Source organism: Watersipora subatra, chromosome 8 (assembly GCF_963576615.1).
Source record: "Watersipora subatra chromosome 8, tzWatSuba1.1, whole genome shotgun sequence".
Classification (NCBI taxonomy): domain Eukaryota; kingdom Metazoa; phylum Bryozoa; class Gymnolaemata; order Cheilostomatida; family Watersiporidae; genus Watersipora; species Watersipora subatra.
This window is the reverse complement of record NC_088715.1, coordinates 20,439,593-20,466,176: the sequence shown is the minus strand read 5'-3', so window position 1 is coordinate 20,466,176 and position 26,584 is coordinate 20,439,593. Positions and strand designations below refer to the sequence as shown.

Genomic DNA, 26,584 nt, shown 5'->3' with positions numbered 1-26,584 from the left:
AACTCGCGGATTGTCCATAGTCTGATGCTCCTGCAAGAAAGCAATTTTCCAGGTTTTTCTGATTGGGTCTACAGACTTTCGACTGATGTAGCGCAGAAGCAATTGTGGTTGGATGTCCTTGCTCACACCCTTAACCCTTAGTGGTCCTTAACCCTTTCACTGCCAACCATTTACAAATTCAAGTATCTGCCAAGTGCCAGCCATTTTACTGAAAATTGCCGATATTGCTTCATGATATGTAAACAGTATTTTTTCCAATTTCAATCTCTATCTAGAACATTTTTGTTACATATTTTATTTTTTCAACATTTTAACCAACATTGCTATGCAAAAATTCAATGGATCTATACTTTGTGCGATGATGAAGCTATGTGAAGCTACGATCGATGCGAAGCTAAAACGATCCTCCACAATGTTCCTTACTCTTACAAAACTATTACTTTCACTACTATCAGAGTCAGTGCTGCTGCTTTAATTATTGTATAATCTTGAAAATCTGAATCTGAATTGGCTAAAATGTCATCAACATAGCTAATTACCTGTTTTCTGGCTCGCGTGCGGTAATTAATGAACTCACACAAAAATTTTCATTTTGAATTAGAAATTCTCAAACAAAAATTTTAAGTTGCTTCGTTAACTTAGGCTAATTTTATAGAAAAATCTTCAGGCAACACTTTCAATTTCATAAAAGTCTTAAAGACCGTGGGTTATGTTGTCAACGAATAATAAAATTAGATAACTACGCAAATGCTGGGAAAGGCGGAAAAAAGCATCTATGGCAGTCATCCCATGAAAACGCATTTATGCGTCTTCGGCAGTGAAAGGGTTAAGTGACTCGAACCTCTGTTGTACTGATCATTAGCTGGCATACTAATCATTAGCCCATGGCGCTCCTTTCTGGTATCCTCAATGATGTTTTGTAAAAATGTTTGAAAATATTTAATTTGCGACAGATATACTGCAAGGCGGATCATGACAAGGAGGCTGTTGAAGAGTTGCTAAAAGCACTTGAAATTTACAAGAAGAATGGCTACTCCATCACAGACAATGCCAATAAACTCTGGAGGGTTCATGATGCCCTCGGACAAGCGTACAGCAGTCTTTCCTTTGAGGAGAAGAGCATCGAACAGTATGAGACCGCTATAGAGGTTCTCGTCCAATCAACTCCCAACCCTCCAGAGGTGATAGATCTATTAGATTAATGCTCAGTGATAGGTCTATTAGATCAATGTTCAGTGATAGATCTATTAGATTAATGTTCAGTGATAGATCTATTAGATTAATGTTCAGTGGTAGATCTATTAGATTAATGCTCAGTGATAGATCTATTAGATTAATGCTCAGTGGTAGATCTATTAGATGAATGCTCAGTGATAGATCTATTAGATTAATGTTCAGTGGTAGATCTATTAGATTAATGTTCAGTGATAGATCTATTAGATTAATGTTCAGTGGTAGATCTATTAGATTAATGCTCAGTGATAGATCTATTAGATTAATGTTCAGTGATAGATCTATTAGATTAATGCTCAGTGATAGATCTATTAGATCAATGTTCAGTGATAGATCTATTAGATTAATGCTCAGTGATAGATCTATTAGATTAATGCTCAGTGGTAGATCTATTAGATTAATGCTCAGTGATAGATCTATTAGATTAATGTTCAGTGATAGATCTATTAGATTAATGCTCAGTGGTAGATCTATTAGATTAATGCTCAGTGATAGATCTATTAGATTAATGTTCAGTGATAGATCTATTAGATTAATGCTCAGTGGTAGATCTATTAGATTAATGTTCAGTGATAGATCTATTAGATTAATGTTCAGTGATAGATCTATTAGATTAATGCTCAGTGGTAGATCTATTAGATGAATGCTCAGTGGTAGATCTATTAGATGAATGCTCAGTGATAGATCTATTAGATTAATGTTCAGTGGTAGATCTATTAGATTAATGCTCAGTGATAGATCTATTAGATTAATGCTCAGTGGTAGATCTATTAGATTAATGCTCAGTGATAGATCTATTAGATTAATGTTCAGTGATAGATCTATTAGATTAATGCTCAGTGGTAGATCTATTAGATGAATGCTCAGTGGTAGATCTATTAGATGAATGCTCAGTGATAGATCTATTAGATTAATGTTCAGTGGTAGATCTATTAGATTAATGCTCAGTGGTAGATCTATTAGATTAATGTTCAGTGATAGATCTATTAGATTAATGTTCAGTGATAGATCTATTAGATTAATGCTCAGTGGTAGATCTATTAGATTAATGTTCAGTGATAGATCTATTAGATTAATGTTCAGTGATAGATCTATTAGATTAATGCTCAGTGGTAGATCTATTAGATGAATGCTCAGTGGTAGATCTATTAGATGAATGCTCAGTGATAGATCTATTAGATTAATGTTCAGTGGTAGATCTATTAGATTAATGCTCAGTGATAGATCTATTAGATTAATGCTCAGTGGTAGATCTATTAGATTAATGCTCAGTGATAGATCTATTAGATTAATGTTCAGTGATAGATCTATTAGATTAATGCTCAGTGGTAGATCTATTAGATGAATGCTCAGTGGTAGATCTATTAGATGAATGCTCAGTGATAGATCTATTAGATTAATGTTCAGTGGTAGATCTATTAGATTAATGCTCAGTGGTAGATCTATTAGATTAATGCTCAGTGATAGATCTATTAGATTAATGCTCAGTGGTAGATCTATTAGATTAATGCTCAGTGGTAGATCTATTAGATTAATGCTCAGTGATAGATCTATTAGATTAATGTTCAGTGATAGATCTATTAGATTAATGCTCAGTGATAGATCTATTAGATTAATGTTCAGTGATAGATCTATTAGATTAATGTTCAGTGATAGATCTATTAGATTAATGCTCAGTGGTAGATCTATTAGATGAATGCTCAGTGATAGATCTATTAGATTAATGTTCAGTGGTAGATCTATTAGATTAATGCTCAGTGATAGATCTATTAGATTAATGTTCAGTGATAGATCTATTAGATTAATGCTCAGTGATAGATCTATTAGATTAATGTTCAGTGATAGATCTATTAGATTAATGTTCAGTGATAGATCTATTAGATTAATGCTCAGTGGTAGATCTATTAGATGAATGCTCAGTGATAGATCTATTAGATTAATGTTCAGTGGTAGATCTATTAGATTAATGCTCAGTGATAGATCTATTAGATTAATGCTCAGTGGTAGATCTATTAGATTAATGCTCAGTGATAGATCTATTAGATTAATGTTCAGTGATAGATCTATTAGATTAATGCTCAGTTTTGATAGTCTCAAGGCTATGGGCAATGGTTAAAATTCAGTTTTCTAAACTTGAATGGTGGTCAATTTTACCCTTGTTATTGGTTACTAGTGAAACCCGTAAAAATTTCATGGTTTGAAATTCTTTGTGTAGTTACCACTCTTCAACATAGGCAGCCGACAGCTCGAGTTAGTAGGCTTTTTAGCTGCTGAAAAACAGTTTATCATTTGTCTTCACATTAGTTTGCTTATATTACTTATTTTATAGTAGCTTTGGTAGACGATGCTTAGGCAGACTGATTTTCCACGTATAGCAGGGAACAACAATAATATATACGTATATAATTGTATATAACAAAGGTATATAAAAATCCTCGTGTATAACAAAAATAAAATAAAATTGTCTAGAATTCGACGAACACTTTAACACTCTAATGTAAATCCTAATCTTGTATATAGAAGCAGGAACTCTGATCCTAGACATTAACAACTTTCCATTGACTGTGATAGCCTTTAGAATAGGTAAGTTGCTATCAAATTCAATATCATAGTGAAGTTCCAAACTTGTAATACTTAATGAAAGAAGCAGAAGTCAAACAGAGTAAATAGGTTTTTTCAAACTCTTTCAAAGAAGTTATGTTAGAGAGGTAACTGAAAAAACCAGGTGATTGCAGTACACTGTGTATAATAGAGTGTGTATATACATTGTATGTTAACACCTTGAAGCCTAACCTTGTTTACACAATCAAGTCCCCTGATCCTAGACTGTATTAACAACTTTTCATCGACTGGGAAATCAGTTAGAATAACACAATTCTTTTTAACTGAGTATCATATTGAAGCTGCAAGCTTGTAGAACTCAATGAAAAAACCGAAATCAAATAAAGAAAATAGGTTTTTTATCCACCCTCAAAGAAGTGATGTTTCAAAGGTAACTGAAGAAACATGGTGATTGCAGTACACCTTGGAGTTCAGTGAGTCTGATAGAGAGTGTATATTTGTTGTGAATAAAAAAACACCTAGTTTTGGTGTAAAGCTCTTGTTCCTGAGGATAATCTAGCTTTGTTCTATATGTGATCCTTCATTACTAAGGATTTCAATCAGTCTGTCATTAGAAGCTAATATTCTGTCATCAGACATTTTTAATTTCCCAGGCGATTTGAAGTGCCCTAGATATTTCGCTAATATCTCAAGAACTAATCGTGAAATTGACTTGTAATTTTGGAATCAGACTGAAGGCGTATTACATGCATAGTTACTACGTAAACCCATTGTGTAAAAAATGAAGCGAAACCATGCAGCCGAGTTTACTTGGGCGCAAGATCAGGTGGGAAAACAACTCCTCGAATTATCTTAGGCCCAGGCTTGATGATAGCAGTAGGCCTTCATGTTAACAAAAACTTAGGAGTGATAATACTAAGAAACTTAGATCCAGGCCTCTGTTGATCTTTTTTTTAATGTTATATTACAGCTGTTTAACAAATTATGAACATACTAGCTTTTGCAAAGGATTTCGTTCAGGCACTTTTGATAACTTCTGAAGTAAGCCAACCATAGGTTTATAGACACTGAAGTACCAGAAACATTTCTTATCCCGTTAGCTCTCACATCTGTGTGTCCGTGGCGCTGCACTACTAGGAACTTGAGTTCTATGATCATCTTTTTTTATTCTACATATTAAAAAATTTTAGTTTTCGCAGCGCCTGAGTTTGTGTCTGTTCATGCATTACACATTATCCACTAGCGTTGAAACAACCCGCTGAAATCAAATCAAATTTTGCTTAGAAACTTTTAACAGTTTGTTATAATTTTAGAGACTACAACATATGCGCAACAATCTTGGAAATGCCTACAAAGTAACTGGCAGATTAGATAAGGCAAGAGAAATCCTGGAGTTAGCAAGGGATGAAATGCTGAAATCACATGCATCATCAGAAGAAATGGCGAAGGTATGGTTGATCATGTGTTGTCATGTTGCACTGCGTGTCACATGGTCCAATAAATCATGCGTTGTCATGTTGCACTGTGTGTCACACGGTACAATAAATCATGCGTTTTCATGTTGTACTGCATGTAACATGGTACAATAGATCATGCGTTGTCATGTCGTGATGCATGTCACACGGTACAATAGATCATGTATTACGTTGCAGCACCTTTGATATGTTACAGTAGACCATGTGTTCAGCATTTTTCAGCAGATTTCTTTTTACAATTGACTAGTTAGAAAGGTTTGCCTGCAGTTTACAGAGTGTATCTTATTCAATTCATAGTGGACACGCATAGATTCAATTCATAGTGGACACACATAGATTCAATTCATAGTGGATACACATAGATTCAATTCATAGTGGACACACATAGATTCAATTCATAGTGGATACACATAGATTCAATTCATAGTGGACACACATAGATTCAATTCATAGTGGACACACATAGATTCAATTCATAGTGGACACACATAGATTCAATTCATAGTGGACACACATAGATTTAATTCATATTGGACACACATAGATTCAATTTATAATGGACACACATAGATTCAATTCATAGTGGACACACATAGATTTAATTCATAGTGGACACACATAGATTCAATTCATAGTGGACACACATAGATTCAATTCATAGTGGACACACATAAATTTAAAATGTATGAAGGATGATAGTCCTGTCTCAAAGCTGATTAGCCTGTTGAGTTTTCACAAATTGAAAACACTTTTCACTCTGATCTGACGGAAGACTTTGAATATGGTCTATTCAAGGTCATTAAAGGTTGTTACCTAAAAATGGCCATAGGCTATTACTTTTATAGAAATTGCTATGTTACTTGTTAAGGAAGTTCTATTTAATATATACAGTTTTGTCTTTATAGTGATATTTGATCAAATCTAGAACATACATTTTTCATGATGATTTTGGGTTGTAAATTACTTAACCTTAGTTCTCACAATGGCTTTCTGTCTCAAAGGGTCACTCATGTTAAATTTGAACATTTTTATTAGAAAGTATAGATATTTCTCTATCATTTAAGATTTTGTTCGTTGTTGTATGTGATCTGAATGCCAGGATGTTTCAAGGTCAAAATTGGTAAAACTTGATCGCAGTTCAAACACTCAGAAGAAAAATACATGCCTTCTCCAAATATGTCAATAATTGAGCATATTGTTCATAATTCATAAATTCATGTATATTGTCTCATCTGCAGCAGGTACTTACTGTATATGTTTACACAGTTTTTAGAGGGAAAGGTCAGACAATTTCTAACCAACCTGTTTTTAAATTTTTTGATACATCTATGAAAATATATTTGATGTTTTATTCTAACAATTAAGAGCAAATACAAAATAAATGTATGCCAATAGAGAAACGTAATGCTAAAACCTGAACTCAATAGTCAATGCCGCACAGGAGGGACAAGCAGGAAACATGACTACTGAAGTCACTTTTGGAGATGTATTTTTCGTCTGAGAGTTTTTATTGTACCGAGAGTTTTTATTGTATTTATTGTTTCTACCGTAATTAGGTTTTACCGATTTTAACCTTGAAACATTCTGGCCTTCAGATCACCTCTAACAACAAACATCATCTCAAATGATAGTAAAATATCTAGTTTTTCTCATAAAATATTTTAAAATTCAATGTGATTAACCCTTCCTCTACTTTTGTGAGATTGTTTTTCTTTTGTTTTTATTGCGGATTTATTTTTACTGCTGAAGTCTTTTTCTCTCCTATAGCGATCCATATCAGCTTGAAAACCGTGATTGGAAACCTAGTTCTCATTGGCCGCCATTGACTCGTAAAAAATCTGTCTTACCAACATTGGATTGGCTTGGTCACATGTCTTCATGTACATCATGTCTTGTATGAGTGAACCAAACCTCAGGTGTAGACCTCAAAAGGTCACCTAATTCTATGCAGCCCGAGTTCTTGCAATATTGTAGAGGCGCACACACGATATAAGATACTCTGTATGAATACTTGACCTATTCAAAATTTGTTCCTATATAATTTGCTCCTGGAACATACATGAAATTTAGTTGCCCAAGCACGATAAGGTTGCGTCTGTTTTAGCCCTTAATAATAAAACTTGCTAGCCATTGCTAAATATACGTAGAATTTTGATACACTGTTTCTTATTCTACTGATTTAAATGGTGGTAAAACTAGTTTCCCTGTTATTCATTTTTGTAAAGTACACCTCAGCAAGTCTTATCTTATCGCTTTATTTGTATCTTCAACGTCTACTTCTCCATTTGTGAACAATATGGCATATTATATTATTATTCTATTATAGGTTCACTGTATTGGAAATGTACCATATTATAAATATACTATATTATATACATCCTTTTGATTTATTTATCTTAGACATTCAAATTAAGAGAGCAGTCATATATAAACTGCTTCTGATTGGTTTGCAATAGATTTTTCGAGAATTTTTGCAAATGTTTTGTATTAGACTTTTTGAAATATTTTTTCCTACTAAAACAAAAATTTTGGTCAGAAATTGATATTTTTGTGATATAATTGAGATTTTTAAAACAAAAGAGCTGTGGTATATAAACTGCCTCTGAAAGGTTTGCAGAAGTTTTGTGAATATTTTGCATAGGTCACCTTTTAGAATATTTCTCTTCAGGTTAGTTCCTTCTACTAGTGCTTTTATTTACACTGTCTGATATTGGCTATATCATCAATGTTTTAGATACACTCAAGTTTAGGGGATGTATACATGGAAATGGGGCGGTCCCATCTAGCTGTTGAGGAGCTAGAGAAATGTATAGAGATCAGAGAACAACTGAATTCGGGACCAGAAGGGGTGCTAAAAAGAACTTTGATTGCAAAGAAACTTGCAAAATTATATGAAGTGACAGGGGTGAGTTGAGTGCACTTTAGCTTTCAGTTGAGTTATATGAGGTGGCAGGGGTGAGTTGAGTGCACTTTAGCTTTCAGTTGAGTTATATGAGGTGGCAGGGGTGAGTTGAGTGCACTTTAGCGTTCAGTTGAGTTATATGAGGTGGCAGGGGTGAGTTGAGTGCACTTTAGCTTTCAGTTGAGTTATATGAGGTGGCAGGGGTGAGTTGAGTGCACTTTAGCTTTCAGTTGAGTTATATGAAGTGACAGGGGTGAGTTGAGTGCACTTTAACTTTCAGTTGAGTTATATGAGGTGACAGGGTTGAGTTGAGTGCACTTTAGCTTTCAGTTGAGTTATATGAGGTGGCAGGGGTGAGTTGAGTGCACTTTAGCTTTCAGTTGAGTTATATGAGGTGGCAGGGGTGAGTTGAGTGCACTTTAGCTTTCAGTTGAGTTATATGAGGTGGCAGGAGTGAGTTGAGTGCACTTTAGCTTTCAGTTGAGTTATATGAAGTGACAGGGGTGAGTTGAGTGCACTTTAGCTTTCAGTTGAGTTATATGAAGTGGCAGGGATGAGTTGAGTGCACTTTAGCTTTCAGTTGAGTTATATGAAGTGGCAGGGGTGAGTTGAGTGCACTTTAGCTTTCAGTTGAGTTATATGAAGTGGCAGGGATGAGTTGAGTGCACTTTAGCGTTCAGTTGAGTTATATGAAGTGACAGGGGTGAGTTGAGTGCACTTTAACTTTCAGTTGGGTTATATGAAGTGGCAGGAATGAGCTGAGTGCACTTTAGCTTTCAGTTGAGTTATATGAGGTGACAGGGGTGAGTTGAGTGCACTTTAGTTTTCAGTTGAGTTATATGAGGTGGCAGGGATGAGTTGAGTGCACTTTAGCTTTCAGTTGAGTTATATGAGGTGGCAGGAATGAGTTGAGTGCACTTTAGCTTTCAGTTGAGTTATATGAAGTGACAAGGGTGAGTTGAGTTCACTCATGTCATGATTTTCAGCTCATGAAAATAATGACATGACGTACTTTTTAGCTGTTCTTAACTAAGTGGTTGAAAGTATATTTACATCACTTAAGATTTTAACAACTGTTCACACATTTTGTTTGTTGAATATATAACCAAGCTAATTGGTTTAGCTTCCTTGCAGATTATTGTGTTACTTTCTCTTTTTTACTCAGAGAAAGTTTAATCCTTCTGTTGGCAGCCCATTTACAAATATTTCTCTAAACGAAAATAGCCAATGTAGTACTGAGTTGTTAACATGTAAAAATATAATGTCAACCACTCTTGAAAGTGTTTTATTAGACAACTGTGTTTTATGTATGGAAAATGAAATTCTCAATGGGACATTTTATGATTAAATAGTCTTCCAGTTGATAGATCATAGTTATGGACCCGTAACAGGTGCTTGTTCGGTGATAGACTATAGTTATGGACCCGTAACAGGTGCTTGTTCAGTGATAGACTATAATTATGGAAGCATAACAGGTGCTTGTTCAGTGATAGACTATAGTTATGGACCCATAACAGGTGCTTGTTCAGTGATAGACTATAGTTATGGACCCATAACAGGTGCTTGTTCAGTGATAGACTATAGTTATGGACCCGTAGCAGGTGCTTGTTCGGTGATAGACTATAGTTATGGACCCGTAACAGGTGCTTGTTCGGTGATAGACTATAGTTATGGACTCGTAACAGGTGCTTGTTCAGTGATAGACTATAGTTATGGACCCGTAACAGGTGCTTGTTCGGTGATAGACTATAGTTATGGAAGCATAACAGGTGCTTGTTCAGTGATAGACTATAATTATGGAAGCATAACAGGTGCTTGTTCAGTGATAGACTATAATTATGGACCCATAACAGGTGCTTGTTCAGTGATAGACTATAGTTATCGGAGCATAACAGGTGCTTGTTGAGAGATACCCATAGTTATGGAACTATAGCAGGTGCTTGTTGAGTGATAGATCATAGTTATGGAACCATAGAAGGGGCTTGCTGATTGATAGACTACAGTTATGGAACAATAACATGCACCTGCTGAGTGATGGCTATAGTTATGGAAGCATAACCGGTGCTTGATGAGAGATAGATCATAGTTATGGAAGCATAACAGGTGCTTGTTGACTGATTGAATATACATATAAGAACATAGCAGGTGCTTGTCTGGTATACTCTGACATATTCTTTTGAACAGAACAAACAAAAATCCCAGGAGCAGAGTGACAAGCTAAAGGAAGATTTGGCAGCTTTCATGAACAGCAAAGACAAGCGGGATGAGTTGCTTAGCGACACATCTGGTTTGTTTTTTACTTTCTGCTTGTCCTTTCTGTTAGATGGTATAAAATTGTTTTTATGCTGCATAGGAGTTTATTATTTCTACTGTATGTCTTCCACACACTAAAATTGTGGCAGACTTTGCCACATCTACTATATTTGCTCTATATGTAGGACTAAAAATCTTTATTTATCAAGCTGAATTGTTCTGTCATACGTAAAATGACCATCAAGTTAGCCCACGATTTCATGAAAATGTTGTGTAATTATTGTCACTGGTACGCTTGCCAGCCTCATGCACTTGCACTGTGAGAGATCATCATGAGTAATCAGTATATGCATGATTATCCCAAGAACTGTAAGGTGACTGATTGGTGTAGTAGTAGTGTGCTTGCTTTTGAATCTGACACCCCGGGTTCTATTATCGTTCGGGCCAATTTTTTTTCTTATTGCTTCTAGTATAGTTTCGAACAAACAGACGCTGCTCCTATTACGGTAAAGGTTTAGATATTTCCAGTGTGAGCTCTTAGTGCTTCCAAACTAATAGATTCACAATATAATATATATATTAGATGATATATAAATATATATTAGACGATATATAAATATATATAATATATAATGTATATGATAGAATGACATTGCAAACATATTAATAATATTAAATGTTAGTAAGATTTACAAGCTCTTTGAAGAGAATATAGACTGCTACATAATACATACTGTCTACATAATCAGAGACCTACTTTACTGTAATAAGAGCCCTGTCTGTTTGTCCGAAGCTAGGGTTTGGGCTTGTCAAAAAAGATTGCATTGTGAAGGGTTCGAACTCGGGACATTCAGTTTAGTAGCTCGATATCTGTGCCAGTCAACTACTGATAGAAAATGTTGAAACACACAGCTTTGACACAGACTAACAGACAAACTCGCATAATCACAAATATTAGTATAGATCATGAGTTAGAGTAGATTTTTTATTTTTGTTTTACCATGGAGACACGTGAATAGATATGCAGACCTTTCCGCACGTAGCTTTGATGATGGAAGTAGAAACACTTAACCACTTGACGTACTTTAACTTAATTTGTTCTTGTCACCTTTAAAGATGAACTTACACTAAGTTTCTGTAGATTCTATCAGAAAGTCTCACCATAGGACACTTATATTTCACTAGTGTTTAGTTTCATGAGTAGCATACAGAGTAAAATTTCGCTGCAACTTAATTTCGCAGCTCTGGTGAGTGCGAAAATATAGTGATGTGAAAATAAATGCAGTGGAACAAACATAATTAGATTCCTCAGGTTCAGTTCAGCGATAAGAAAGAAAATGCAATTTGGGACTAGTTTGTAATTGTGAACCGCAGGTAGAATGGTGTGGCCGAGGTCGATAGTGCACTTTGATCACTTGCTGCCATTTGTTTCTTGGACTATTAATGAACAAAGCTATTTAATTTCGCGTTTTCGCTCGTTCATTATAATAGTTTAGTTTCGCGCATGAAATTTTCGCGAGAGGATGACTCCGCGAAAATGGGAAAGTTAGATGAGGCGAATACGTAAGTGTCCTAGGGTAAGCAGTATTTTCCTTTAATTTGAGATTGTTTTTTATGTATGAGGCGGTCAGACTACCAGGATGGTTCGAAATAAAAATCTACAAAACTTGATCATGGTTAAAACGAGCAAACGAAAGTGCAAGATTGTGACGTCTATAGTTGCAAAGAGACTACAAGAATAGTTATGCGTAATACTCCAGCATGGTAGCAATAACTGATATCAACCATAGCAATCATAACAACTAGTCATGTCATTTTGCACGCATTTTTTTCTTAAAAGTTTTAACCGTGATCAAGTTTAGTTGATTTTAATCTTGAAACATCCTGGCAGTCAGATCACCTCAAACATCAAAAACAAATTTAAATGGTATAAAAATACGGATACTTTTGAGAAAATCTGCTAAAGTTTTGCGCAAGTTTATCTTTAAAATTCAATTTTTATTAGTTTACTCACTTTTACTTACAAAACTGTTTTCACAAGTTTTCCATAAGCTGGTGCTTACTTTGCATGTCGTAAATAAATGGTATTTGGTCAAGTTTCATCTTGTATGTCGCAAGTCAATGTACTTTTGGTGTGACCAGCGTATTCAAAGAACTGATTTGGCTGTGTTACAGTGAGTGAAGAGAGAGCATCTCTTCTCTACAAGCTTGGTTGTATCCTGTTGAAAATCGAAAATCGATCATCAACAGAGGAGGCTGTCGAGGTGCACAAAAAGTGTTTGAGCATGTACGAGAAGCTCGCTGATACGCGTATGTATGAATAGAACAGTTCATAGATTTACCAAGTTTGTGTTGGTAGGTTGAAAGTTATATGCGTGTACATAGGAGCTGGCACCTGCAAAAGGGAGTGAGCATCATATGTTATATTTGTCGTTATTTGTGTTTCAGACATGCAGTTAGTGCCAAAACAAATGGTTGATTTGGCGTTCATTTTATTTGATAAGAGGTCCAACATTGTGAAAGGCTCAAACTCATAGGCTAAGATTTTCATGGTAGAAATTTGGGGTAAAATGCTCAATATTTAGAATAAAGTGCTTCATTTTCAGAGTCCATTACAAAGATTATTAGCTATCAATATAACATATAACTCCTTATATAACTAAAACTAAATAAATTTAAATGATTCAAATAAATCATTTAATTTTTTTTGCTAACAATAAAGAATAACTTTTTATTATTTTATAATAAATAATGATTTCATCATAATTTATTATTAAAAATTTATTCTTTATTATAATATTATCCAAAATAAAATAATAAAGAATAATAATTATTATAACAGTTTCATAATATCATTATCATCGTTATATTTATAAATCGATATTATCGTTCATAATATCGATTTCATAATGATATTATAAAATCCTTATAATGATTATTATTCTTTATTATTTTATTTTGGATAATATTATAATAAAGAATAATTTTTTAATAATAATTTTAATTATAGTTTGTTATTAAATAATAAAAAGTTATTTTTTATTGTTGTTATCAAAAGTTAAATTAGTTAAAGTTAAATGATTTATTTGAATCATTTAAATTGTTTCATTTTAGTTATATTGCTTAAATTATTTATGACTTAAAGTGATTTTATTATGATTAAAAAAATAGGACGACTGTAGCAACCAAAAAACTCAGCTAATTGTTTTTTACCGCAGCGGACCACAGACGTCACAGAGCTCGAGTCTATAGAGGGTTGGGTCAAGGTTACAACGAACTCAAAAACTACCGCAAGTCAATAGAGGCATACATGTGCGCCAAAGAGTTGCTAGTAGAGCTTGATGATGCCGATGAGCTCAGGGCCATCTGCAATAATGTCGGAAACGCTTACGAGGAACTCTCGGTAAGAATGTTTATTCATTTGATGTTGGCATACCAAAGATGGCTGGCACTAATTCTTAACCAACCTTTATTTGCGCTTCCAACTGTTTCTAGAGATGTAATAAGTTCCCTTTTATTATCTACAATAGTCAATTGTTGTTATGAACAAATGGTGTGAACATGTAATAGTCTCTTGAATATTCTTGTTCTTTATGTTCATCAGGAGTTCTCCAAAGCAGAGGAAAATATAAAGCAGGCGATATCGATAACAGAAAAGTTGGCAGTTGATAATCCGGATCCAAAATTACAGGTAATATTTGAGCCATTGCCAAGATCTGCGTGCACCAGTTTTCAAAATTTATACATATTATGCATATATATATATATATATATATATGTCCGTATATAATATTCCTTGATATATATTATATAATATATATATATTATTACATACATTCAATATAATATATATGTATTATATATGTCATGTGTTATATATATTATATATATTTTAAATTATATATGTTATATATTGAATACAACATATATGCATATATACATGTATAAATAACTAGGGTTATTTATAACTACTGTTGAATTAGGTTAACTGTAGTTCTCTCTAGAGTCACTGCAGTTCTGTTTTGTGTTTCTGCACGGTTCAGGTGACTGATGGTAAAAAACCTCCAAATTTATGTATTATAATAATTAGGATAATTGTGTTATAATATACAGATATTGGTATAATTTTATAATAATAACTATGTTTTGTTATATTATTATAATATATATATATATATAGCAATAGCTGATATCAACTATTGTAACGATAGCAAATAGTGATGCCATGTTGCATGTGTTTTTTTTTAACGTTTCAACATTTAATATAAATATGTTATGTATATATAATATAACATATATAATATATATTATACATATAATACTTATGCAAACCACACATGTTCCTATGAACTGATTAAGATTTGAATTTATCTCCTCTTTACTCTCTATCAGCTGGGTACAGAGTTCATGTTCCTGACCAGTCTACAAAGTGTACAAAGTTAACACTGTCAGCATTGATGTGTTTTAGATTGACATAGCAGCTAGTTACAACAACCTCGGTGTCATGTACCAGAGTTGGGAGAAATATGACAAATCCATTCAGTATTTGCAAAGGAGTCTAACCATGCGACAATCAGTATGTATTAGTCTATATAACAAATGATATATCACTACCTGGCTTCAGTTCAATACATGTCGGTAATCCCTCGCTTTTTGCGGTTAATGGGAACCGGCGTCTCCCATGTTGAGTGCAAATACGTGAAATAGAATTTAATTCTTTACGTACAGTCGACCACCAATATACGACATTAATGTGTTCTGGTGTTGGAATAGTAAGGTGAAATTGCCATATAGAATGCCTCTATAAAGGTAATCTATAGTAATTATCTAACTCAAACCCTGAAGTACCCGGAAATTACTGTACTTTTCTTGAACTGTGAGGAGTTGCTAAGACCTGGCCTAGCACTAGTTCATACCTTTTTTCTCACAGTGAGAAAGTTTCATAAGATGGCATTAAAGTTTTTTCTGATGCATGTTAAAGTTTTATGATGAAAGCCATCAGCATTTTACATGAGAGGCCATACAGCTGGCTGATATAGAGTAGTGAATACACTTTCTTGATTTGTCCTATTTTATAACATATTGCTTGAGCTCATTATGCTTGCATATATTTGCATAAATAAGGTTAGTTTTATTCATTCAAAAGAACATAGCTGGTGTAAGCTCTTGTCAAATTCAGTTGAGTCACTGTAAAAACATTGGTGTCTTTCCATATATCCACATCACTTAATGCGGGTAATAGGTAGTGAAACTTCTATAAAACTATACATTTTTTGTTTAGGGAAATGTTTGTTTTCCGTCTGAAGTTCTCGCAACTTTATGCAAGTGTATATAGTTTATATTATATAAATTATATACTTTTAATTGTTATAGAAATAGCTTGAACATTGTCACAAGTTTCCAGTCCCATCATAAAGAGTTACTCATTATGATGGGACTTTTATTTAAAAACTAATCATCTTAAATATTATTAAGATCTTTGAGCTTTTTCTTTACAAAATTTCAAACCAAAACATAACAATGTCAGTCAGTCTCATTGATTTAAGATAGAAAAATTCAAATAAAATATAAGTTGTCTGATAATAATGTAAAAGGTAATTTTAATAATTGCTGAAATCTGTGGTCATAATTTAATAAGTCAAGATAATTCGTCTTCTGATTTCCACTCTAATTCATGTTTGAGAGGAAAACATATGATTTAATTTTGGATACACGAGTCAAATCATCCTAAAAGATATATCCAGGTTTTTGGGGAGCGACGCAATTTAAAAGTATACTTCCCGAACTTTGGTACAAAGTTATTCAAAAACTTATATGCTAATCTAATAAGGAACCGGAAAGCAACGATATTGAAGAAGCGGTAATTATTTTAGCAAACTGTGTTATTTTGTCAAAAATTGTTACTCGTACCATTATTTCTGACCATTTTTCATTGGTCATTTCACTGCAATTTTAGAAGAATGATGCCAAGGGCTAAATTTTGATCATTGACTGCTGCATTTCTTTTTATCGTAATAAAGTTAGGCTGTTAGGATCATTCGGGGAAATTAAAAAAATAATCCGGGTTGTCTGTCATTATTGTTGGATTTAGCCATACTTTAGTTACATCACTGCTTCTAGGGAAAAGTTTCACAAAGTTATAAAAGTTTAGTCCCTCATTTCAAAGGCAGAATGTTTTTCCTGTGTATGAGCTGCAACTCATGTTCCGTATTCCATAATTGAGTGAATCGATTTTTCTGACTCGTTAACCATCACTATGTTTTAATGCTTAAAATGGGAGTTGTTGCCACTCTGAATCATAGATCCGGTAAAATCTGAATGCATACGAGGCCATTTCGTCTTGTTAAATCGTGCAAAGGCATTGGCTGTGAGAGAACTTCAGCATCATAGAAACACTCGCTGTTGATGAATCGGATTCGCTAGTACTCAGCTAAGTTTTCCCCAGTGGAGGTAAAAAAATTCAGCATATAACCACACGGGTCCCTGCTACGAGAACGCGGGTCCCTGCTACAACCACGCGGGTCTCTGCTACAACTACGCGGGTCCCTGCTACAACCACGCGGGTCTCTGCTACAACTACGCGGGTCCCTGCTACGAGAGGTCTCTACTGCTACTCACTACTGTTTTTGCTTGGCCTTGCCCTTCACATTAACATTTACATGCCAAAAATATGTTTCTCATACGAGGATGACAAAATAATGACTTTTAGTGCAACTAGTTGACTACGCATGAATTGAAAAGTGACCTTGACCCAAAAAAACAAGCCTACTTTAACAAGTTTCGTTTTGAGGCAGACATGACAAATCTTGGAAAGATCTATAGTGCAACCCTGAATTGTTGGAACAATAGGGTGCGCAGCACTGAGTCACCATCAATCATCACAATCACCAGCAATTTGCCAACAGTGGCAACTCAAAACCCATTCGAAACTCATGGAAACTCACTGCATGATTGATTGTTGGTCTGAGTTTATCTTGAGATAGTTCGTAGCTGACTTTTTTAGTAAGAGTCATCAAACATATCTTGTAGCTGACTCTTCTAATGAGGGTCATCAAACATATATTTTAGCTGACTCTTCTAATGAGTGTCATCAAACATATCTTGTAGCTGGCTCTTCTAACGCGTGTCATCAAACATATCTTGTAGCTGACTCTTCTAATGAGTGTCATCAAACATATCTTGTAGCTGACTCTTCTAATGATGGTCATCAAACATATCTTGTAGCTGACTCTTCTAATGATGGTCATCAAACATATCTTGTAGCTGAAGAATGACAGTAGAACAGCAGCTAAAGATGAAGCCTCAAGTCATCATAATCTAGGCAATACCTACAGGTTAATGGATCGCATAAAGGAATCTCTGAGTAAGTCGCCTGTGTACAAAACCTGTATTAATATCAGCTCGATAAATAGTGGGGGAACAGGCTGTACTATGGCTTATGTAGGTCTTTTTGTGTACACTCTGTAACATCAACTAGGTACATATATGTGACATTTATCAAAGTTCTTGTTTTTTTTTGTCTAAACTATAGCCCCTCGTAGATTCATACAGTCGTATGGATTTCATGATTTGCTTAAAAGCTTGCTTGTAATATTATCAAGCTCATTCAACAAGCCTTAGGACCATAAATGAGAGCAGAGTTTTATTAAGAATTATGTAACTGATTGAGACCAAACTCTAGTTTGGATGAGGACGTTGTACTGAGCTCTGGTATGAACAACTCGTCTATACATGTATTTCTCAAAGTTGGTCGTATGTTGTCTGTAGGTGCGTCTAGCTATAGTGCGCGCTGATTATTTTACCGAAGCCTTTGTTTTCACGATGCCCTTGTTATGAACTATCTTTTGTGAGGTTCGGTTACTATATCTGGAGTCATGGCCAGTCCTTCTCATGTGGATAATTATATCGTCTCCATATCTCGTCGTATTCAAAGTTTTGATGGATAGCTTCTGGTGGAACAGTAACCTTTTTATGCACACACTTCTATGCAAGAATTGTTATTATTAATTCTACATATTCAGGATTCTTATTTTGTTTTTTCAGTTTTTATCAATTGTATTCGTACCGAATCATCTTTTATTGTAATCGTAGCGAATCCGACTTAATTTAGCTATTACTTGCTAATTATTTCACATTTACATCTAAACCTTTTTCATAGTCGTTTTATTATTTTTAATTTATTTGACCTGCACGAAACATTTTCCTCATGATATAAAGTTTAAAAGTTGTTTGACAAAGTTTGAAAACCTTTACAGTTGTTTTTATTTCCTCCCTTAATTTTTTTCCGTTACACAAAATGCTTTTCTCATAATATGTAGTTTGAAATTTAGAATCATTTTTCTGACCAAAGACTTTTTTATTACTCAGTATTCATATATGATACAATTCAATGATACAATATTAACAGCAACATTAACACGCAACTGACTCCGAAGTTCAAAGTTCGATGCTCAAAATTCAATAATTTATTATATTAGTTACTGAAGTTGGTAGACCATTTGGTGTTGGAGAGGCTGGACTCCATAGTTATCCATCAAATGTTGCTTTCAAACTTTTTACAAAGGTTTCACATGAGCCGGGAGGCCTTTTGATCATTTTTGTGGAACACGGAAGATCTGCAGCTAATGCTCTATTCGAGGCTGTTCCTACAATGTTCCTTTTTAGTGGGATATTTACTATAATAAACACAGTTAAGATATAAATATGACCTAAGATTCTTGCAAGTAACATTTTTGCCAGATTCCCTGGACATCTACGGTTCGGAAGAGAATGATTGGTTCTAATGCTCCATGACATAGCCCTGAGTACATTGCAACAAAGAAGTTGTAAGTTTTTCATCGTACAGAACTTATCGCCAAGTTGGCTATGATTTGTCCTTAAAAATACTATCGAACTTGAACATGAGATTTGGTTGGCTAATTCTCTTACGATATTGGCATCACTCCACGGATTTTAAAGGACAAAGGCTTAATGACTACCGAGAAGTTAGTTACGAATCTAATCGTAAACTTTAAGCACAACTCCTCCAGACCTGAACAATAAAGTGGCAGCATTTATGCGTCTAAAAAACTTCCATAGTGTCACAAATCAGACAAAGCATGAAATCCAAACAATTGTTACAGATCTTGCTAATAACCCTTCCTGCTAGCTCAAGGTTACCGTATGATTATTATTTTTACTGACATTGTGTAAACTTTTCGGTTATCCATTTGGTAGAGCTTTTTGAAAGATTTTGTTCCTGCAGAAGATTATGATTTTATCGAGTCATGATAGCCACTCTCACCGGGGCTGTGATTCACCTTAGGTTAGAACTATTTGTTGCAACAGATATTCAATTTTTACTATCACCGATGTATATGGTTACGGTATCCCATACTTGAGTCCAGATCGTTCTTATATCTACGTGACAATAAAGTTCTTAGTACTATTGACCCTCCTTATTTCATTATCTAGTTCAGCAGTGTATATATATATATATATATATATATATATATATACACACAGTCATACTTCGACTTACGAGCTTAATGCGTTCCGAGACTGAGCTCGTATGTCAATTTACTCGCATGTTGGTGCAATTTATTTATATATAGAACAATTAAATATATATTAATTGGTTTCTATACTCTAAAAAGTGCAAATAAAACACTCAAAACAAGATATTGTAACATAAAAAACATGTTGGTTATTGTCCTAACTTACCACATGCTTTCAAAAAGCAACAAATAAAAAACAATGCAAGGAAATAAGATTAATTAAAATGTAAAATTAAATACATACAGTTGCTGCTAACGCTAGCATTTGCCAGGGAGGGAGATATAAGTGTTATTCTTCATTACAACAGTTGAATTTGATAAATTTGGGTTTTATCAAAGTCTTAAAAAAAAAAAACTTAAAAGCAAACCTAAAAGCAAACTTTCATTTTTCGTAATTAAAATTTCTTCGGCGTTCACAGTTGGAAGTTTCTCGCTGGTTAGCTAATTTTTCCTTTGTTTCGCTTTCACGACTAGCCGGCCGTTTTCAGATAAACCTATCTAAGGACGTTTGCCTTTGTCGCCCTTTCAACGTGTTGCGATTAAGACGAACACTGGTGTCATCACAAAGGGTTAATGCACGACCACTAGCCAACTTGTCCGAAAGTCTATTTTTATAATTTTTATAGATAGCACCGGTCTTTTCACATAGGCCTTTTCGCCTTTTCACCACTGGCCTTTTCGCCTTTATTGAAACATCGTTTCAGTTACGCTGTCACCGGCCAATTGTTTACCTTTTATCCAATGCCTGATCAGTCTCTCCATCAACGGTCGTGAAGATCGCTGCGTCGTTTAGAAACTATGGTTAGTCCTTTTGCAAACTAAATGCCCTGAATGCCCTTCGGTTTGATAATTGTAGATGTATTTCTGTCATATTGCTGAGCTAGATCAATCACGCATACACATTTCGCATGTTTTACAATAATTTTCTGTTTAAAATCAATTGTTATCATTTGCTTTTTCTTTCCATTATCTTTCATTTTACTGGCAAACTTTCGGTCTACGCACCGTACTTTTAATTCACGTAATTCTGCACTGAAACTTGCGCACAGAAAACACGGTACAAAAGTATAACCTGAGTAGTTGAAAAATACAGTGTGATGCTGTTCTCATAAAACACCTCCGGCATACTTTGCAACTGACTCACGTGCTCGTATCTCAAAAATTGCTCGTATGTTAGTGCTAAAACTTGCTTAAAAGCTGGCTCGTATCTCAAGTTTCTCGTACGTTAGAGCACTCGTAAGTTGAAGTATTACTGTATATATATATATATATATATATATATGTATATAAATATATATGTATTGTGTTGTGTATTGTATATGTATTGTGTATATACACTGTATATATGTACTGCTGAGCCGTATTAATATATCTACTGCTGAACCGTATATAGGCTGTAGATATACTATATATATACTGTATACACTGTATATAATACTGTATAGTATATACTATATTTACAGCATATAGTTTATACACTATTAGCAGAATGCCCAGCATAAAAATCAGATTATTATTAGAAACAATTATTTAAAATCAACTCATAAACAATGAGAGGTAAATGGAGTTGGTTGTCATTGCTTGGCATATTCCCAATAGCTAATTTGAGTAAGCTTACTAATAAGAGCTGATTACTTGCTCTCACGGGAGAGCAAGTAATCACATTGCACCGTAATGGAGAGCAGTAACGTATTTCACCCACATAGTGACATGTATCGCCCAATTTACCATCAATCTCGTGTGGTTAAATTGGTAAGGCATTAGCCTTGTGAATGGAAGGTTCTGAGATCGAATCTTCTGCGATATGAAATATTTTTCCAATATTTTAATAGCTATAGCTGGACACACCAAAGTACCGAATCACAGAGTAGCACACAATCTTTGAAATTTATATATGAGGGTCAGTCAATAAGTAGTTGGAATTTTGTCATAACATTTTATTACAATGAGATATAGCTACAATTTTTTGTTCACTTTTCAACATAATCCCCTTCTTTTTCTATGCACTTGTTCCACCTTTCTGGAAGTTTCTCAATTCCTGTAGAATAAAATTCTGGCCTCTGGGTTCTAAACCATTCGCGCACAGCTTCCATGACGGCTGCATCAGTAGTGAAGCGCTTGCCTCTCATGTGGTTCTTTAATGGTCCAAAAAGATGAAAATTGCTTGGTGCTAGATCTGGACTATAAAGAGGGTGTACTAACACCTCCCAGCCCAGTTCCTCAATTTTGGCCATTGTATGGGCAGCAGTATGTGGGCGGGTATTGTGCTGGTGAAACACGGCATCTCTATTCTGGAGGCCTCTTCTCTTGTTCCTTATGTCTTGCTTCACCCCAGCCAGAAGCTCACAGTAGTTTTTAGAGTTAACAGTGTTACCTTGGCTCTTGAAAAAGTTATAGGATCCTTTCTATCCCAGAATACTGTGAGCATTACTTTCCGCGTCGTTCTCTGAGATTTGAACTTTTTCTTTACAGGAGAGGTTGTCTTCTCTCCCATTCTTGAATTCATCAACCCACCAATAGCAGCTTGTTTGTGACATACAGCTTTCCCTATATTGTTGTTTCATTTGTCTGTGTATGCCTCTTGTTTTTACACCTTCAGCTCTCAAAAATCTTATAACAGTTCTTTGCTCTATGAGTGCGCATGTTTTCAGCTTAGCTTCCATTTTGAATATAAATAATATTAAATAGTTGAATCACTAACATGATGAATTTTTGGGTAAGTGGTGAGAACTCCCATTTATAAAAGTCTACAAAATATTAAATTGCTAAATAAAATAGAGCAAAAGTTATGACCAAATTCCCACCACTTATTGACTGACCCTCGTATATAGGTATATATAGGTATATATCTGAAGACCTATATCTCCTCGAAACAAATTTTCAAGTGATTGATTAACAGCTAAGTGCTCTTTGTAGTTTATATTGGGCTTTTATATTATTATTATATATTATCATATGATAATTATTGTAGTTTATATTATCGTATTATATATTATAATATATAATATATTATTATATATTATAATATATTATATGATAATTATTGTAGTTTATATTATTATATTATATATTATTTGTAGTTTATATTAGTTTATGTATTAATAAATCTCACTATGTCATGTCTGTGTATTTGTTAGTCTGAATAAATGTTGTGTTTCCACATGCTTTGTTCTTTTTATCTGGTTGCTAAAAGTCCTAAAACTCAAAACAATATCTGGTCGGTGAGAACCAACTTGTTAGACAACCACCTGCAGGCTTATTGACCATGAATGAAATCCCTGGCAATGCCAGGTTTAATGCTAGTAAAGGAATATTATAAAAAATATTCTAGTCTTGTGGTCTGCTTACTGACGGCTATCATTCTGCCCTATCTCTCTCAAGTGGCTCGTCTAACAACTCTATTAGTGCCTGTAAGAATAATTTTATTATTAGAGTTGTCAGTTCCTAGCAGGAATTGGTCAACTCGAGAACCATGAGCCAGCTTAAAGTTATTAGTGGTTTATGTCTTGTAAGATATTCATAATTAGTGCTGTGACCAGCTATCAGCTATTTACTAGTGCTTCGTGATACTGTCTTACCTCGACGTGTGAGCTTAATGCATTCTGAATTTTCTCTTATCTCAAATCAAATGTTTCTATATAAAATAGCTAAATACAACTTAATCCGCTCCCAGCCTCTGAATGAAACCAACTTAAACAGGAAGTAGCAATGAAGTTACTTTTCTAATTGATTTAATTCTCCGCCTACATTCACGTAACCAATACTTATCCAGTGGTTATGGTCAGCAGTAGAATGTGGCCTTAGTCTGTACAGTACTGCACGGAGTTCTTACCTTCCAGACAGATGGTAGCGGCATTGTGGGAGAGGCTTGATGGCAACACATCTCGCTACACTTTTGTGACGCTACATAACATAACAAACTTTAAATTTACCATAAATGAACATCTTACATTACACTAAATCTAATTATTTTTTACTTTTCTTCCAGCTGGGCTTTTTTGTAACTCTACTCGATTTCACTTTTAGCCGCCTTTTTCAAACTGATCTAACGAAAATGACCGAGTGATGCTGTCCTCAAAAGCCGCCTCTCGCATACCCTAGGACACTTATATTTCGCTAGTATTTAGTTTCGTGAGTAGCATACAGAGTAAAATTTCGCTGCAACTTAATTTCGCAGCTCTGAGGAGTGCGAAAATATAGTGATGTGAATATAAATGCAGTGGAACAAACATCATTAGATTCCTCAGGTCTAGTTCACTGGTACGAAATATTTTTCAATTTGGGACTACCGTACTTTTCGGACTATAAACTGCACCTCTATATAAGCTGCATCTTCTTTATTTTCCAAAAAACGATACTAAAACAATACATAAGCTGCACCTTTGTATAGGCCGCAGAACTAAGGACTGTGCTTTTTAGCCTGGCAGCAACTTTGCCGTTTAAAACGGAACAGTGCAGAACCGTACAGTTTCGTATTATCCGACACTCTTTAACTTAGTGCCTAACAGGGACAGTACCGTGAGGCATTGTTTCATATTTTCTTTCACCGCTAGAAGCGCACTAATTAGAGATTCCCGTTAGTGCGCCCTAGCGGTGAAAGAAAAGGCCACAGATTAGCCGCACCCTTATATAAGCCGCATGGCTCAAATCATCAGAAAAAAGTAGCGGCTAAAAGTCCGAAAAGTACGGTAGTTTGTATTTGTGAATCGCAGGTAGAAATGTGTAGGCGAGATCAATAATGCAATTTGATCGCTTGCTGCCATTTGTTTCCTGGACTATCAATGACGTCAAAGTCCCTGCCGCAGTGACCTATGTGGTACCAATATTAGAACTCAATTATTTATAGCACGCGGTGGCCATGGCTCCGGGTTGTTATTGCTTTTGGTTGGTAATAAAATTCATCACCACAATAATTATTATTCAATTTTATGACTTTCCCTACCAGACTGTTATCCTCATCAGTTACAAATTCAATGACTAAACTAATATCATCATCTTCCTCATTTGTCTAGGCGTTTCCAAAAAAACTTATTATCTTAATTTGTTTTGCCATGTCACTCAGTCGGTGTATTAGCTATAATGAGTTTAGCAAAAATTGCCCAATGAGCCAACCACACACGAAATTGCCTGCATTTCTAATATGACGATTTTATTGTGAATATCAATGAACAAAGCCATTTAATTTCGCGTTTTCGCTCGTTCGTTATGATAGTTTAGTTTCGCTCATTAATATTTCGCGAGAGGATGTTGCCCGAAAATGCGAAAGTTAGATGCCGCGAATACATAAGTGTCCTAGGGTAGTCATCCACCTAGCAGTCGCTCCAATAACCATCTTGTATGCTCATATCTCAAATTTCTCTCTTATAACAAGGCAAAAACATGCTCAGAATTTCTTCATCTCTCAAATTTTTTTCAAGTCTAGACATGACTGCCGTGATGTGGCCAGGCATCCGCGAATTACTAATTTTTTGTGATATTGGTAAATGTTAGCCAAAAAGTTCTTTGTCAAGTTCATTCTCACTCTTATTTGGTTTACAGAACACTATGAAATGGAGCTGAAAATTAGAAAGGATTTATCCTCCGATACAACTCGTGTCAGGGTGGCTCTGTCACAACTCTACGAGGAGATGGGAGATGTGGCTAAAGCAGAGGAACTTCTTGAAGATGCTTGACAGTGAATGTAGCGTACTTCTTCCAATTCTCAGTCAGAAGTGATAATCAATCAATAAACAGACACTATCTTTTCTATCCAAAGACTTCGGAATTTTTTGTCAAGTTGAATTTAGTAGATTTAGTATTTTATAGTTTGGATTGATTTTTCCTTCCATTATAGATGAGCTTACACAAAGGTTTAGCAGATGTTATTAGAAAGTATTGGAATTTTCTATCATTTGCGATTGTTTCTGATGTTTGAGGTGATCTGGCTGCCAGGATGTATCAAGGCTAAAATCGATATAGCGTGATTGTGATTAAAACAATGAGACAAAACAACATGTGTGAAATAATATCACCAGTTATTGCTATTGTTATCCTCATCATTCTATAGCTGATATCGGCTATTGCATTCAAATTGCATCGTTATGGTTCCTATTCTGTTGGTTTCTTTGCAACTAAAGCACGTTCGCTTGATCTGACTGTTTTAATATAGCGACCAAATTTTGTCGATTTTAATCTAGAAACATCCTGGCAAGCAGATCAACTCAAACATCAAAAACAATCACAAAATAATAGAAAAATTCCAATACTTTATAATAAAATTCGCTAAAATTTTGTGAAAGCTCATGTTTAAACACATAGGTAGTACTATTCCCTGATGATCAATCCACGCCCAATCATACATTGTCGATTGTGTGTTGCCGATCGCTTACAGTATCATCCCTTGATGATCGCTACTCTACATGACTAGACACATCAGTAACGCGTTATGCACTCTCAAGTCAGTTCTGAGTATTTTTAAGTATTATCTTTTTCTGTACAGTTGTAATGAATTTTATTTTTACAATTTTAAATCAATTTCTTGTCATAATTCTTATTGAGGTATGAGATAGCATGTCTGTTTAACAGACGACAGGTCGTTTCTGCGGTACCATTTCCGACTGCTGTCCAAACTATTTTTGCTGAGA

The 26,584-nt window shown here is 34.7% G+C and overlaps 1 protein-coding gene across 1 annotated transcript in view; it reads left to right on the top strand.

The window, feature by feature from the left end:
• Positions 1–26,584, top strand: part of LOC137401602 (tetratricopeptide repeat protein 28-like) — a 63,692-nt gene extending 37,108 nt beyond the window's left edge. The window contains exons 16-25 of the mRNA XM_068088033.1: positions 954–1,181; positions 5,109–5,243; positions 8,005–8,175; positions 10,357–10,459; positions 12,601–12,735; positions 13,644–13,828; positions 14,030–14,116; positions 14,894–15,001; positions 17,689–17,788; positions 25,500–26,584. Of these exons, the coding sequence (XP_067944134.1) occupies positions 954–1,181; positions 5,109–5,243; positions 8,005–8,175; positions 10,357–10,459; positions 12,601–12,735; positions 13,644–13,828; positions 14,030–14,116; positions 14,894–15,001; positions 17,689–17,788; positions 25,500–25,633 (1,386 nt within the window). The 3' untranslated portion in view covers positions 25,634–26,584. The remainder of the gene's footprint in view (positions 1–953; positions 1,182–5,108; positions 5,244–8,004; positions 8,176–10,356; positions 10,460–12,600; positions 12,736–13,643; positions 13,829–14,029; positions 14,117–14,893; positions 15,002–17,688; positions 17,789–25,499) is intronic.